This window comes from Gouania willdenowi, chromosome 17 (genome assembly GCF_900634775.1).
Source record: "Gouania willdenowi chromosome 17, fGouWil2.1, whole genome shotgun sequence".
In the NCBI taxonomy this organism is placed as follows: domain Eukaryota; kingdom Metazoa; phylum Chordata; class Actinopteri; order Blenniiformes; family Gobiesocidae; genus Gouania; species Gouania willdenowi.
In genome coordinates, this window is record NC_041060.1 from 19,049,647 (window position 1) to 19,066,205 (window position 16,559).

The 16,559-nt window shown below is 38.2% G+C and overlaps 1 protein-coding gene across 3 annotated transcripts in view; it reads left to right on the top strand.

Moving 5' to 3' along the window:
- The window catches only part of LOC114479192 (contactin-associated protein-like 4), a 128,236-nt gene extending 121,995 nt beyond the window's left edge, over nt 1-6,241 (top strand). The window contains exons 22-24 of one of the 3 annotated variants that reach the window (XM_028472739.1): nt 3,868-4,086; nt 4,899-4,970; nt 5,551-6,241. In XM_028472739.1, coding sequence (XP_028328540.1) covers nt 3,868-4,086; nt 4,899-4,970; nt 5,551-5,747 — 488 coding nt within the window. In that variant the 3' untranslated portion in view covers nt 5,748-6,241. Of the gene's footprint in view, nt 1-3,867; nt 4,087-4,241; nt 4,353-4,898; nt 4,971-5,550 lie in introns of those variants that run through there. The other 2 variants (XM_028472740.1, XM_028472741.1) reach the window with 2 other exon arrangements.
- Nucleotides 6,242-16,559: the final 10,318 nt, after the last annotated feature.

The following is a 16,559-nucleotide window of genomic DNA, read 5'->3' on the forward strand; positions in this document are numbered from 1 at the left end:
ATTGGTAGGGTGTGATAAAGTACCTCATGCTCACCTTTCATGCAAATAATAATGATGTATTTAAGCCACTTTTCTTACTTGTATAATAAATTATATGAAGCAGTGTTAGTAGTCAGAGTAGGAGCAGTTAATGTAACCCTCTTTTGTTATTCTGAGAATCTCCTGTCAAAGCTTAGGAGGTGAAATCACATCAGGAGACAAGAAGTCAGCACGTAAGTGGATTTCCTGTCTTTTCCCTCTACCTCTGTCATCCATCAGTTTAACTAATGTTCCCAGAAGGAATATAGGGAGACACTGAGAGGTAGAGGACGGTGATGGAGTGCAGAGTACTGAGAGCAGCTCCATGGCAGCTGATATTTCCCGTTGCTCTCATCAACATGCAGATGTTTCATGTGAAAACCACAGTCACCTCTCCATCATCTGAGCAGACAGTGAGGCAGATGCATACCGCCGGTAATGTGGGCTCCCCCAGCTGCTGTTTACCTGACTGTGAAGGAGCAAAGGTGAATGATGAACCTGTGTTAAAAAAGGAACAGATAGTGATGAGAGCGCATATCTGTCTTGCAGAGACGTATACAAAGCCAGAGCAGAGGAATTGACAGTGTGTCTGCAGTGATGGAGGATGGTTGAGAGTCTGTTGTTTGTTTTGGCTTCTGGACTCGGCATAGTTTGTTATTGGTCTGCGTCTGTCTGCTGTTCAGAGCTGAGTAAACACTGAAATCCACTATTGATAAATGGCATTTCAACTGCATCGCAAGTAAATTACAGGTTTATTACTTCCCAATCCATTAAAATCAATGGAGTGCTAAAAGGGTTCCCACTTTAAACAATGACAAAATACATTAGTCTACCCTGAACGCTGCATTTATGAGTTCTGAGCGTGTGCAAGAGATCTTCATTAGCTGGTTGTTTCTGTTTGTTAATTGGCCAGAGGACGGACTAGATGTGTGTGTCAGGGACGAGCTGTGAGATTCTTAACTGACCTTCTTAGAATACAATTTTGATTTAGATTTAGAAGGTTTTTATGGTCTTAGCTTTACATATAATCGGTAAAGTCTATGCACTAGGACTTGAATGATGTAAACTTTTAAACTGTAAATTTGAATGCGCAACATTAGAATCAGTACCACCAAGCCTAAAACTATTGTTTTTATTTGAAAAAAGGAGGATTGCCAACTACAGGTCAGAGGAGAGGTCTTAAGCCTTAAGCTGAACGTGACCTACAGTCGCTGAAGTCACCCATAATGAGTCGCTTAAACATTGTTGCATTTTTTTGTCGCTCCATTGCTTTATCACTTCATTGCTCCAGTGGCGTGACAACTGGAGAATAGTATGAATACTATGTGTTTTCTGAGCCGGCGGCAGTACTGAGAGGGCTGCTGCATCAAGAGGGCTGCACACTTCTTCTCTTTGCCATACTTTTATACCAGTTACCATTAGGGATGTAACTATTCACTCAACTCACGATACTGGGTTCACGATACGATTCTCTCAAAATTTATTTTACAAAATGGGACTGCAGACAAATAATGATTGAAAAATATTCCTTTATTTTTTTGGGGGAAAAAACTAAAAAACTGTTCTATTTTCCTTTTCATTGTAAAAAGAATCCCTTGATAAACTATTCAAAACAATGCCATTTAACTAAAAATAAATATTGAATGAAATCAATAAAAGAATAATACAAATGAAGAAGAAGCCTATTAATTTAAATTCTGGTTCTATAGTAAACAATGCAAAACTGCATAATAGTTATTTTTCTTTTTAAATGTGCAAATGAAAATGTATTTTGTGCCTTAACAATTGGACTTTAAAAAAAAAAAAAAAAAACAGTCATTGCCCTGTATTCAGGTCAGATATTTGTTTGGACCAGCAGAGTGCGCTGGTAACCCAGTGCTCGGTTGACATGCAGATATTCTGTGCAGTGAAGAAGAGATGCTATGCTAGCAGACAGAGCTAAAAAACGTGACTTTTACAGATGTTCACGTAATATTACAGATATTCTTTCGGTGCTAAAGGGGTAAGGAATCATTTATGAACATATTGAAGAGTAGAAGGCGGCCAGAATGAAAGTAGTAGCAGATTCTGCCCGCCGCCTCAGCATTTGTACAAGAGAAGGAGATATATAGCGCCCTCTGCTGTTTAAAAAAAGTACTGCGATTCAATTTTCAGAAAATCGATATCAACCGTGATACCTATGAATCGATTTTTAACTGCCTTACGATTAATCATTACATCCCTACTTATCATAGACAGCGCCACTTGTACTTACGGTTTAAATGATCAACTTACAGACTTACTAAAGTATGAGTTCACTCAAAATATACATAGAATTTTAAAGGCTTATGTCAAGGAGCATGACACTTTGATTTGGCCCCAGTGCGTTGAAGAAGTGTACAGTATCCGCCTCTACAGACAGTGACAGCCAGGGGAGTTGTCACTTGAAGACACTTGAAAAGTTAACATTTTTCAACTTTGAGCAACTTCCAGCAGCTCAGGATGTGCGATAAAGTGGCTGGAATCACGCGAGTCACGTCGCTTGAAGGGAGGTCGCTTGATGCAACTTGACGTTGCGTAATTGACTTTGATTTTGAATGTAATTTAGTTGTCAGAGTTGCTGAAGTTGGGTTCGGTGTGAACGCAGCTTTAAGTGCAGTTCAAGTATCTTGGAATCTTGTTCACAAGGGAGGGTAGCATCAAGCAGGTGATCGACCGATGGATCAAGGGGGGTAATTAACGTGGGGAGCTTGGCCATCTGGTAGGAACTCAGTAGTCGTTGCTAATCTACGTCAAGAGCACCACCCCCCCCAGATGATGAAATAAAATGTATGATCCTGGCTCTTAGCGTTGTCCTAATGCATCCTCACTTTCATATCACTGAGATATTATTTTGGTCGTAATCGCAAGTGAAAAAAAAACTACTTTGCGTGAAACACACTTTGTTTTCAAAATTAAATCTGCAAACACCTTCCAAAGGGTCCACATGAGTAATCGTACTTCCACAGGAGTCACACGTTCACCAAAAGAAACATCTTTTAACACCAACGTGATAAAGCTGCTGAAAGACATTCAAAGTGTGAAAAATCTGTTTTAGCCGAGTCAGCAGCTGAGAAAATCTAAGCAGTGGAAAAAATCCTGCCTGATGGTCACTGTTACTGAAACTGCTGCATGAGGCACCACTACTTTGAAGACTTCGTTAATATTTTAGGACGGGGGCGTGTGCGATGTAAGGTTTTTAACGCAATGTATCTTCTTCTGTGTTGTGGAGGTTTTGAATTGATTGAGACGGAGTCAAGTTGTATATTGCTGGTCAGATGCGGACACAGGGTTTATTTGGTCAAAGGGTTTTTAGGCAGATGTCTGGGATTCAGAGGTTTTCAGTGTGTGTGTTCCAATGAATCTGTAGTTGTTCTGTGCTCTCAGGGTTTTGTATGCTGCTGATAGTGGTAGTCATAACAATGACGGAGCCTCTGAGAAAAGGCCTTGGTAAATGTTATCAGTACGATAGTATCTGGCCTGCCTAGGGCAAAGGGTAAAGTTTTAAACCAGTCACGTGTTTAAAACTTAACCCTACATATAGAAGCAGCTATTAGCCTTCAACTATACCGTACATGGTTTAAAAAAAAGAAAATCACGCGTTCCTTACAAAAGAAAACCTTTGATGCAGGTGGAATCCGTGGCCTTCGTTTTGTTTGGCATTCATGTTAGATTCAACCCTTGCTGGTAAAAACAAACTAATATATAATCAAATGAAACTAAACAAAATATGTGGAATTATTTAGACACATTTTTGGATTAAAAAAATACTTGTAGTGCACTACCATTGCTCATTATTGATACATCGTCTTGTTGTCTTGGTTTCTGTAGAGACTGATGGCTTGGACCCAGACCTGGCCCGGTTGGCGTCCCTGGGTTTTACTGGATGTCTGTCAGTGGTTCGATTTAACAACAGCAGCCCCCTGAAGGCAGCTCTGTTCCTTCCTGAAAGTAGCCCTGTCAGCATCATAGGACCTTTAACACTGTCAACCTGTGGCTCTGCTTCGTCAGCCAATCCCTACGCGAGCGAGAACACACACCACCTGTCAGGTAAGAGAGGGCGGAGTCAAGTAATGAGTCTGCCAATGTGGCTTTTTGAGACTAAACACTGAACCATGAATTCACAGCATGGAAAAAGCAGCACTTCATTGTTTATACCACATTTTACCAACAAACTTAAAATAATTTGTTTTATTCTTATTAAGGCTCGAAAACAGCAAATTTGAGATGATGTGACGCACAAAAACATCTCAGTGGGACAACAAAAAGGACCTGGGATTCATTAAACTGTCTTTGGTTTATTTCATAAAGCCTGATACTTTTATTCAAAGCACAACTGCTGCTGCTTCCTATGTTTTTAATGACTTTTTGGAAATAAAGGAGCTCTGAGCGGTGATTGGTATGGTTATTTCCTAAAGTTCCCTAAAATGTCAAATCTCTAATTCTGCTTGCTTTGGTGTTTCCTATGAATATAGTGCGTCTTTTGTCTTTCTGTCTATTGTTAAGAAAAAAAGATACAAGTTCATAAAGGACTAATTTATTGCTATTTATTGGGAGTAATGACTCCTGTCTGATTGATGCTCTAATTAATATGAAGCCCAAATTACGGTTCATCAGGAGGTTTCTATTCTGGGCTTATTTCTACCATATTTCTGATGCTGTGTTTGATCTTTTCTGTGCTTTCTTCCTAACTATTTTTTTCTGATGAAAATGTTTCTCTTATTCCTTGTTTTCTTTTTACTCCACCTGTACATGGTTTCTGCTTTGTTCTTTCTTTCATTTTGAACGTCTCTTGTTTTCCCCCTGGTCTTTTGTGCTTTTGCCACTATCTCCACATTCTCCTCTTTCTGTTTCTGCTTTAGACAAGTCTGGTTCTGTGGGTTCAGATCAACCTTTAGTCAATGCCATCAGGACTGACTCGGCTCTGATTGGAGGTACCAAACTTTCCATCTGTCTTACACTTTTCGAGTTCACCCAGGTCAAAGATATAGACAGATGCTGTACGATGTTACTCAGCTTAAACCCTGCTCTGTTGGCGGTGCTTGACAAGCAAAGACTGAAAAGGTTGAAAGTATATTGGAAATAGAAGATGGAAAACTGTAGAAAAGGAATACGATTTGTTTTCAAATAATCAAAAAAAGCTCATCTCAGTCTTTATGTCAATATTGTCTCAACACTAGTGAATCCTAGATCACTTTAACCACTCAAGGATTTGTTGCTCTAAAAAGTTTGCCGTGTTTGAACACACAACTCGACTCCAAAGTAAAGAAGCGGACTCTACTCTGGATAAAAACTGAGAACTTTTGTCACATCTCATGAAAAGAACCAAGTGAACACTTTGATTCTTTTGTTCCTACTTCTGACCAACAGAGAAAAGAAGGCTTCATCTAATCACATTTCATAGTCGGGCAGTATATTTATCATGACAATCAAAAAGCTCCTTGTTGTAATAATGCATCATAAAATAAAATTGCCTATCCTAGCCTTGAGTCTCCCAACTCCTCTGTGTTGCAGGTGTCATAGCTGTAGTCATCTTTGTGATCCTCACGGGCCTGGCCATAACAGCCAGGTACCTCTACCAGAGAAAGGACACATATCGGAAGCAGGAAGGGAAGGAAGTCAAGCAGGACGAAAGGCCAGAGTTTCGCTACAGCAGCTCGACGGACCCTCCAAATCTCTCCTCTGAAAACCAAAAGGAGTATTTTATTTAACCGTGGAAGTGTGTTGATCAAATGATGGATTTGAGAGTTGTGGAGGCCACAACGGTCTCAGAACTTCATCGTACACTTGACAAACACTTCCGTGGCAGAAGTAACTCTACAGCATGTGGAAAGCAGAGAACTATTCCCACACGGTTGTGACTTTGTTGCTTTACTGTAAATTTTCAATATGAACAAGTGACAGTTGAGACTCAGCGGGGTTAATACACATTCTTCAGAGACTGTAAATATTGCTGGATGAATGTCTTTGTAACAATCTCTGGCTGATGCCATGTTGTCACAATGAGGCATTGGACTTATTGAAGGTACAAGTAGTTTTGTTGTGTTATGGCAGTGAAAATGTTTCCCATTATGTCCTATGGGATAGACACAAACTTAAATATCTTTGACATATTATTCCCAGTTGGAGTTGTTGCTCGTAATTTGCAGAATTGTACACACATCTGTTATGTTTCTTACATTTCCAAATACAAAGTTGTCCCTCCCTCATGGTTTAAATGTTTTTTTTTTTTTAAGTTTTCCTTCCAAAGAGGACATATTTTGATGGTGTTGAAAAGTGCCACGGTTTTATCCTGAAAATGCAGTGCAGTAAAATTCTACCTAATCCACACCCATTGACATTCATAACTGACACAAATTACGGTATTATCCATGTAAACATAACCTTTAGTGGTTCAAACTTCAGAACAAGTTTAACCATGGCCAATTAGGCGACAATCATCTTTAAAGATCATCTAAATCTGTTCAGTCATACTTGTTTAAACTGGTAGGGCGAGTGAAGAAAAGAACACAGATGTCGTTGCTATGGCAGTTGTTACAAAGTCTACGTTTTGTCCTTCAATTTTAGTTTTTACCCAGGGACCACATGCGATTTGTAATAATTGCGGAGAATATCTGTGATGTTAATCCCGTGTGAATCAACCATGTCAGTAATTTGTAAAGTAAAAATTCCCCTGCAAAATACCTACTATATTTTGCTGAACTCCGAGGTCCTGTGATAATATTAATCCAATGCAAAAAGGCATCTCTGTGATTTGGACAGAAATGGGTGGGATCTGAATCAGTGTACCATTCCTTCTTTGAGTTTTCTGGTCCTGCTCATGTTTTCATTCAGTCTGTGGATGTTTTAGCTCATGTAAAGCTGCTCACGTTTGTTTTGTTTCGCTGTGTTACGATCCAAATAGTATCCAAATAAACTGGTGACTGACTGTCGACTGTGAGGTTGGTGTGCGGAACAATAGATGTTAGAACTTCTACTATTTGACACTTTTGCAAAAACAATTACAGCTTTTTTGAGGGCAGTAAAAAAAAATATTTTGCACGTTATAAATACCGCTAACAGCGCCGTCAACACACACGGAAGTTGGTCATAAGAAACAAGGAGCACCAGTAGATTTATTACACCACCTCTGGTTCCACTTATTATGTGCATGTTTTACGTATCATCAATTTTTTTGGTTTTGATTTATATATGTATTAATAACATTTAAATACACCAGTAATGTGACTTATGCGTTGCTTCTTTTTATGTCTGGACCAGGAGCAAAACTCCGCCCAGTCACCAGTTTATCTGGATACTATTTGGACCGTAACACTGTTCGGTAAAGTTGGCAGATATTCACAAATTTGGACTTCCAGCATCAATAACTCTTTAACGAAACGTCAGACACACAAAGTACACCTCTGCCATCAGTGTGAGGTGTACAACATAATAAAAGATCATTTTTTATCAAACGCAGCAGAATAAAAGTCCGTCAGTCGGTCGTTCTGTGTGGTGATATTAAAACATGAAGCTTTCGTCCTAGTTTTCTCGCAAATATCCAAATAATATCACACAAACAGAACCAAATTTAATTTTAAAACAGAAAAACGCTGCTTGTTTGTTTTTTTTTTATTTTCCTGTTTTTGGTTTTAAATTAATAAAACAAAAAACCAATCAGTTTTTTATATTTTTTTTTATTTGGTTTTAAAACGAATTAACCAAAGAACGGAGGGTACACGTATTGATCTGATGCATGATGACGCGTTGTTTTGCTTCCGGGATGCATGTTTATTTACGTTTGGCGAATGTTAAGCAATACGCAGCGCGTTGACATCATATTCGGGGATGTACGTAAATTTCAGCAAAATCTCAGGTTTCGGTTATCCCGTGCGAATGCGCCACATGAAAAGCAGACGTTGGGGGGTAATTTATTTATTACATGTGGTCCCTAGGGTAAAACTAATCCTGTACGAATAGTGTTTAAGATACTAAAGGATTAAGGGAGTTGGAGAATTGTGATGGTTAGACAATTGATCAAGACAATCCCAATCTTTAGCTTTTGTGGTGTATGTTAGGTTGAGGTTTCGTTTATTCAGACAAGGTTTTTCAGGAAGTGTTTTATCCTCCAACATGTTTCGACTGTCAAGTGCCAGTCTTCGTCAGAGGAGTTCTCCTGATCGCCTTTGATGGTTCCTTTGAAGTTTCACTTGACCTACGTGTAATTGTTCCAGCGAGATTCAATAGTAGTAATAGTGTTCACAAAGACATTTTTGACTTGGAAGTCAAGTGAAACTTCAAAGGAACCATCAAAAACGAACGACAGAACTCCACTGAGGAAGACTGGCAGTTGGCAGGCAGGAGATAAAACACCTTTTGTGGAGTATTTCCAACGCACAGTGCTCCATAATTTATTCAGAAGAGATCCAAAAATGGTTGTGCTCATAAGAGTTTTTAGCTTTAGACCATTGTTGGATCCTTGCGCAGATGTAAAGTCAGCACTGACCCAAGGAACGTGTCTAACCACAGCTTTTTTGTAGATCCCCTTCCATGAATACAGTAAATGGCCCCCAGAGAACATACTCGTGTGATGTTTTCACACGGAATACAAAATGACAGCAAACTAAGAAAAAATAAACATCTCAGTTTGTCATGTTTTCTTTCTGCTGACAGGTGGATTGTGATTCATCAGACTTGATCATCTTAAACACTTTCTCAAGCAGCCATGGGTTTAATGAAAACTGATCCTGAAATTAACACTTCAAAATGAAGCAAATTTCACACAAGTGTTAACTCATGTGTGACGTAAAGCAGGGAGAGAAATTAGCTGCAGCTGCTCATCAGGAAATACTACCACCAAACTCCCAGCGCGAGCACAAAAGCACAGATGGGATTTTAACAACAAGAGTTGCAAAGTCTTTGTGCATGTTAAAACTTGCTCTCCTTGGCGTTTTTTAACCCCATTACACGAATAATGGGGTTTATTCTCTTCTGTTTTACCGTTCTCTCAGAATTTAAACAATGTCCTCATCACAGGGGGTGAAGATACTCTGAGAAGAAAGCATGAAAACAACTCATTTAAAATGCATTTACAATCATGCATTTATACATTTAACATTTTCAGTTAAATCCAGTTTAATTGCAAACTCTTATTGAGTTTCTGCCTCACCCCTAATATAACATTACTGTGTCAATAAATGTTCTAAAATCTGGTATTGCATTTTAAATCAAACACCAAAGTAAACATTAATTTTCCAAGATTTTCTTTCTGACACGCCCTGATGTAAGACTTAAATTTTATTTTGAAAAACCTTTTCCTTTTTGTCTTAGTAATTTTAAATATCCAAAATCAACGGATTTTACTCAGTGTGTAAAGAAAGCTCGACCCCAGTTTGTACTTCAGATGTTTCACTTTGGTTCTCATTTCCCTGAATACGATCAATGTGGTGCACATCATGGTGTCGACGCCCACTTGTTACATTGTTCTTGGATCCATTTGTGTATCGACGCATATCATTAAAAAGTTTGCATATCATAAATGATGTCATCATACATAGTGCTGGTGATTGCTGAATTACAGTGATGTGAGTTGTACGTGAAAAAAAAAAAAAAAAAAAAAAAAATCCAGATCATTTCATTGATAAACTGGTTTTTTTGGCTACAAACTAAAGCCTGTTTGATAATATTAATAAAAAGGGTTTGTTTTTTCACTCTTTTTGGATATGCTTACTTATTGAATTCAATAAATACAGTATATACATTATCTTGTACAGCAGAGGTGGTAAAGTCCAGTCTTCACTCGCCCTTGGATTCGAACATTTTTATCCATCTTTACATCTATGGAAGGTTAATTTACCATGAGCTGTTGAAGAAATTTTTACATAATTTATATATGTGAGTGTGAGTGGTTGTCTGTGTCTGTGTTGCCCTGCGATGGACTGGCGCCCTGTCCAGGGTGTACCCCCGCCTAACGCCCAGTGTGAGCCGGCGATAGGCACCGGCAGACGCCCGCGACCCTGATAACAGGAATAAGCGGGTCTGAAAATGGCTGTAGTGTGTCTGGAATGGAACAAAATCACTAAAAAGTCATACAAATACAACCTCTGTTTTATATATTTTTCTAGTATTTTAGCTGATTAAAACATTAAGTAAAGTGCAAGAAATGCATCGCGTGTCAGTGATAAGGGTAACTTGGGTTTTGGAGGGTGCATGTCTGTTTAAAGCATTGCATATTTATTCCTGCAAAGTTGAGTTTAAAAGTAAAAAAATATTTTGGGGTTTAAATGAAGTCAAATGTTTAGTTTTAAGTTCCTTGATTTTTTTTTTTTTTTATTATTATTATTATTGCAAACATTAAAACTGACCATTAGCCTCGGATGAATGAAAGGATTACACATTGTCAAATGATATACTGACAGAAGCTCTGCACACCTAGTTTGTGTGCTCCAGGGAAGAGAACTCAGACATGAGTTACAATGATATTTTTGAAAGCACTAACATTAGAATATTGTAGATTGAATGAATAGGTTACTGTGTTTTGGGCAAAAGTGACATTTAACATGATAAAGTCTGCTTCGTGTGGGTTTTTGTGTTCTTGAACTTGGCTTATTAACACCATAAAAAAAAGAAACTGCGTTAGATACTCAAACATCATTAATACACTTGTTTTTATTAAATTTAAAACCATGAGGCCTGCAATAGACTGGCATCCGATCCATAGGGATTGCTTTGTAGTGTCAGCTGGGAAACGCTACTGGAGTTACTTAGACATTAGTCATTTCTTTAACTTGGAACATGTCGGTGCACTTGTCGCTGTGCGCACACACACACACACACACACAGCACCATTAAAAACTGGAGTGTCACAGGCCTGCCAGTCATAGCACCACAGCCCACATGGCGACAGCCACAACTGCAGTGACAACTTGGTTAAGTCAGGTCAACTGCACTCATTATTACCCATTCAATCCATCTCAGCCAACCGTGGTGGAAACAATGAGCTTTAACCAGCTGCCTAAACTGGTGTCTGTCAATGCAGGAAAACTCACTGCCATGTAGGCCTGAGTGCTTAACCAACATTTTGGTCCTTTAAAAGTCACAATTACTACAGTAAGAGAGTCATATCAGATCATTCAATTCAACTTCAACTTAATTTATGTTGCGCAAATTACAACAAAGTAAGTAAAGCGCTTAACAAAATATAGAGTCCATAGTAAGAAAGAAAGAACCCAACAAGATCCAGGTATACGCTTTAGCAAATAAGTAGGTTTTGGGGTTAGCCCGAAAGGTGGAGAGAGTAGCAGCCTCCCGTACTAAGACTGGGAGCTGGTTCCAAAGGGGAGGAGCCTGGTAGCTGAACGCTCTGCCTCCTGTTCTACTTCATAAACAGAACACAGAGAGTCAGAGCCAACTTCTTTTTTTTTCTTAATCAAACAGTGTGCCCTTCCACTGGCTCTCATCAGGGATGTGTGCTGTCACCTCTGCTTTTTATTCTCAACACAAATATGGTGTCAGAGTACTTTTAGAAATCGGTTTATTTTAAAGTATGCAGATGACACAGTGGTCGTTACTCTCCTTCAGGGCAAAGAGAGCAGCCATGGCCCTATAACTGACGACTTCATCAAGTGGTACGGCGAATCATATTTGGAAGTGAACATTTCGAAAAACAAAGATATGATTATTGATTTTAGAAGACAGGCAAGCAACAACCATGACGCCACGACCATCAAGGGATTCAATTTTGAACGTGAGCAAGGATAACTGGGAAGCTGTGGGTAAGAGGAGCCACCAGAGTCTTCACAGTTTGAAGGCTGGAAAAAAATCTCTTGAGGTAATGAATGAAACATGGCAGCAGATAAAAAATACATTAGTGCTCGCTGGATGAGCATGAATAATGTATTTGCAAATGGTTCTATTTAAAGTGAGGATTTTTTTTTTTTTTCAGCTTGTTAAGGTGTACAAAAGGAGTCGTACAGTTAGAAACAACTTTTACCATATCTTCAGGATACACAAAAGCTTGTTTAGGGACGTGTTGAGCTGCCACATTAAAACAATCAGTAGATTGTCACAAAGAAAACATATTGACTGACATTGTTGGCCCCTTTTGGTCAGTTGTTAGTCCTCGGTAAGAATAATCCTTTTACAAAGAGTCCCCATGGGGGCATATTTGATCTTGCACAAACAGTCAAACGCTGTGCAACAATCTGGAAGTATTGGAGGGGGTTCGGAAAGCAATTTAACTTGAACATCAGGTCGATTTAATTCTCCCAACATGAGACTTTTGGAAAGCATTTTGAAATCTAACACTCGGCTGTGGAACTTAAAAGACGCTTTAAATGATTTATGGCACAAAAGGTTATATTATCCTAGAACTACGTCTGTGCTATGTTTAGCCTCTGTGTTCATTTAATAACACGAATGATCTAAATCTGAAAGTGTGAGATTTGTGTGCTGGTATTAAACTTGTCTTTTAAAGACTCCTGAATTCATGGTTCACCGTCTAAGGTTCAAAAGCTGAACCGCTGCAGCCCAAAATGCAAATACATCAATCATTTTTCCTTTTCGTGAAAAGGCACTACATTTAACCCCAAAAAGTGCTAAGTTAGCAGTAATGCTCAAGTTTACCTATTGTACACATGTTTTGACTGTGGGAGAAACTTGTGGAGCTCTTAATGAGACATATTTATTAAAAAAAAATTCCTGTGTTTTACTAAAAACGTATACACAAGCATGTATTACCTTACTGAAAAGTGTTAGGATTGACTTTTTCCTCACTTTATATTCAGTTATTTATTTTATTTCATTTTATTTTTATTTCATATTTTTACTAGCTATTGTGTTTTTATTTTATTTTTTCTTCATACCTGTACTCTTGCACCACCAAAGTAGCTCTTTGATTTCCTCATACATTGTGTGTGATGACAGTAATAGCCTTCTATTCTATTCTATTCTATTTGGTTGTGCAAAAAAGAATGTCAACTGTGTGGAAACACCGGGTTAGTGAGAGTGACAATAAAAGTACATTTTATTTGTTTTATTTCATTATTCATATACCATTTGTATTTGCATCATTAGATGCTTGCAACAGTGCTCAGTACCAGCAAGTACAACAAGTTCTGATGAACTACAGTCAGGCCCACGGAAGGTCTAAACAAATTAAATTGTGCGACGTAAAATTCAATTGCCTTTGAAATGATAAATCACACGACTATGTTCCGATAAGTTAAGAAATTACCGGAAAAAGGGGGTGGGCCGCCGCACCCCCCCTTTCAAAAAGGTCTCAGAGAGGCTCTTGACATCCGCTCATAGAATAATATCCATGTCAAATTACAGCCTGATTCAACGAGCAGGCTTAAGCACTTGTGAGATTGAAGTAACTATTGAAAGATGGATAATGTTAAAAACTTCTATTATTTGTCTCTCGATTTCTTGTTTTGTTTGGTTTTTCCAGGAAGTTGCACCTTTTTTAGTACAATATTCCCTTTTATGAAAAAGTAGTTTTCAGTCTATATGATGGACCGCCCATACATGTGCTTTATCATCTTTTTCCTGCATCAGTGGCTGTTGTCATACATCACGCATATGCTTGAGTGAATGTTTCCCTCAGTGGTGATGATAGGTCTTCACATGCCACCCAAATCCTCACCACATTGTCTCCGGATCATTTTTCCCTCTCGGCTCAGATGGAAGCAATCACACGACAGGTGAGAAGGTCTGAGTTTCATTATGCCTATTTCCCAGGAGCCCAGTAAGGTCCTTTTTGAGTCATTTCTATTCCATTACTCCAACTTCATTTATGTAAAGCCTCCTGTTGAAGCACAGAGAAACACAAATGCATTTTTAATCTCCTAAAACAATATTTGGATAATCCATACCTTTTTATTAGGTGTTCTATTGCCAGTTGTTTCCCAGCTGTGTGCGTATGCCGGTATAGTACCTTTATCTTTCACTGCTGTAGATTCACCAGCAGCCATTCATCACAGTTCTAGGTTTGTTTGTTTTCCAGCAGTGTGTTATGGCTGCCTTCTCCCAGAACGCCGCTGGCATACAGCTTGTTACAGTGTCAACTCACTGACCACCCACGGCTTTGTCTGCAAAGCTTGGGCCTAGCCCCTGAGGCTCATGGGTAATCTGTCATCCATTGTCTGCACAAACAGAAGGACCAACTCATCGGTGAACACGTCAAACCAAATGGTTGAAGATATGCCTCCTGTAGTATGAAGAGTTTCTAGTCCATTGATGTTTGGTTGGATTTCAAACATTTTTTTTCCTTGAATAGTCGATCTAGCTTTGGCTGGAATCGGAGCACATTTAAACTCATCTGATTTATATTGTTTATGAATGAGGTACGATACGATTAGGATAACCCTTTATTCAACTAAACATAGCAACCCTGGATCAATCTGTCACTGAGAATGTTCATGTACATACTATTTAATTTAAATGTTCACCTGCACTACTCATCAATGCACTACTGCACTATTATCTTCTTATTATTATATTTTATTTTATTATTATTATTATTATCTTATCTGTTATTGTTATCTTGTTATTTTATTTAGTTTTGCACATATTAGTCTAACTACTGTTTATATTTATGTTTATATATATTCTTTTCTAGTTGATTGTTATTATTTAATGTTTACACTATTAGAGAGAGCACAGTTCACCAAGTCAAATTCTTCGTGTGTATGACATATCATTACTTGGTCAATAAATCTGATTCTGATTCTGATTCATTCCACATCTAAATGTAGGGCTGGGCGGTATACCGGTTCATACCGAATACTGATATATATTTTCATTATGAAATGAATTTTTAATATACTGCCGTACCGGTGTATTTGATTATACAACTTTCGGAGCGCTACGCCGCGTTTCAGACCGGACCCTTTTCAACGTTGTACTTCTAAATAGGAAGATGCGCATGCCTCTGCCACAAGAAAACAACCACTCACGGACACGGAGGCACAGTTAGCTTAGCATGTCGGCAGTTCCGCAGTAATACACAAAAAGAGAGAGCAAAGGATTGCAATTTGTAATTCCTATAACGCGATAATAAGTCCTGCTGGAGCTGCAAACAAAACACTACCTTATTCACCATTAGAAACCACCACTGTATGTAGCCTTTAAAGCTAGAAATCAAGCTAATTCTAAAGCTAAGCTAGCGCGGCAAAGAGCCATTGGGCTGCTGTTGCAAACTAGCATTAGTGTGGAATTATTCTACAATATTCACTCATCATGACAGAAAAACAGACCATCCTAAGTCAATCTACTGCAGTAATTCCTCTCTGAACACCTGAATATGCATGAAAAATTTTTTTTAAAAAAAATACCGTCAAATACCGTGAAACCATTAGAATTTTGAAAATTACTGTGATATACATTTTTAGTCATACCGCCCTGCCTTATCTAAATGGACATAAACATACATAAATATCACATTAGAATGCAGGTTGCTAGAAAACCTTTACATGGTTTGTTCACAGTGTGGTAATCTAACTGGTTATTCCATAAACAGTAGAGAGGAAGTGAAACAAATGAATAAATAAACACATTGTTGTCTTTTTTTGACTGTGTAACTTTTGTGTAAATGACCAGAAATGAGCAAACAACAATCAGTACAGAAATGCTCATTGTATATTGTCCTTAAATTGGGATGAACTGAAATAACATGAAGCATCAGGAGAAACGCCTCAATGAGTTTTCTTCAACTTATCTTCCTTGTATAACCATTGAATAGAATATACTTTGTTTAATTAACTAATACATTTTATTTGAAATCTCTCTGATGAAACAATAAAACCAACCATAAAACCTTTTAAAAAACAACAACAACCTTATAATAGCAAAACAATAAAGCAAAATAATTGTAAACCTTATCTCGAGAGACGAATCAGTCCTTAATGATACAAAGGGAAACAATTTCCGCTGCTGACTTTTGAGTTATCTTTAATTTCCTTTTTTTCTTATTTTAAAAAAAAGTACGTAGAAAAGTATAATAAGTACACCTGCCGTATTCTAATCATTTGGCCTCTGTGCATACAGGAAACTGAAAGCCTTGGTCTTTTTTACGGCTGTGAGAACAAAAGATTCAGAAATACTGCTTAAATCTAATCAATTCAGCCGATTATCTTCAGCAACTTTGTCATTGGTCCAGCATGTTGATGAGTGAGAGACCATAACGAGGGTTTTCTGCGACGAGAATGAAGTCAGATTCTCGGGGGAAATTCATCACATCAATAGTGGTAATGAGCCTCCAAACCCTGAGCACAGAGGTGAAATAACAGCAAACTGATAATGATACACTCATAAAGATGCCCTACGTGCCTCCATCCAGTCGTCCATTTTCCCAATCTTGTACTGATCCGGATCATGGGTCACTGGAGCCTATCTGAAGATGTCATTTGCGCCTAAAACGTTTTTTTTTTCTCCCAAAAGTAAAATCTTTGTTTTGAAACCATTATTTCAGTCACAGGTCAGAGGAAGATTGTTGACAATGAAATCAAAAAGAAAAGTGAAGCAGAAGAAAACTTTCAAGGTAA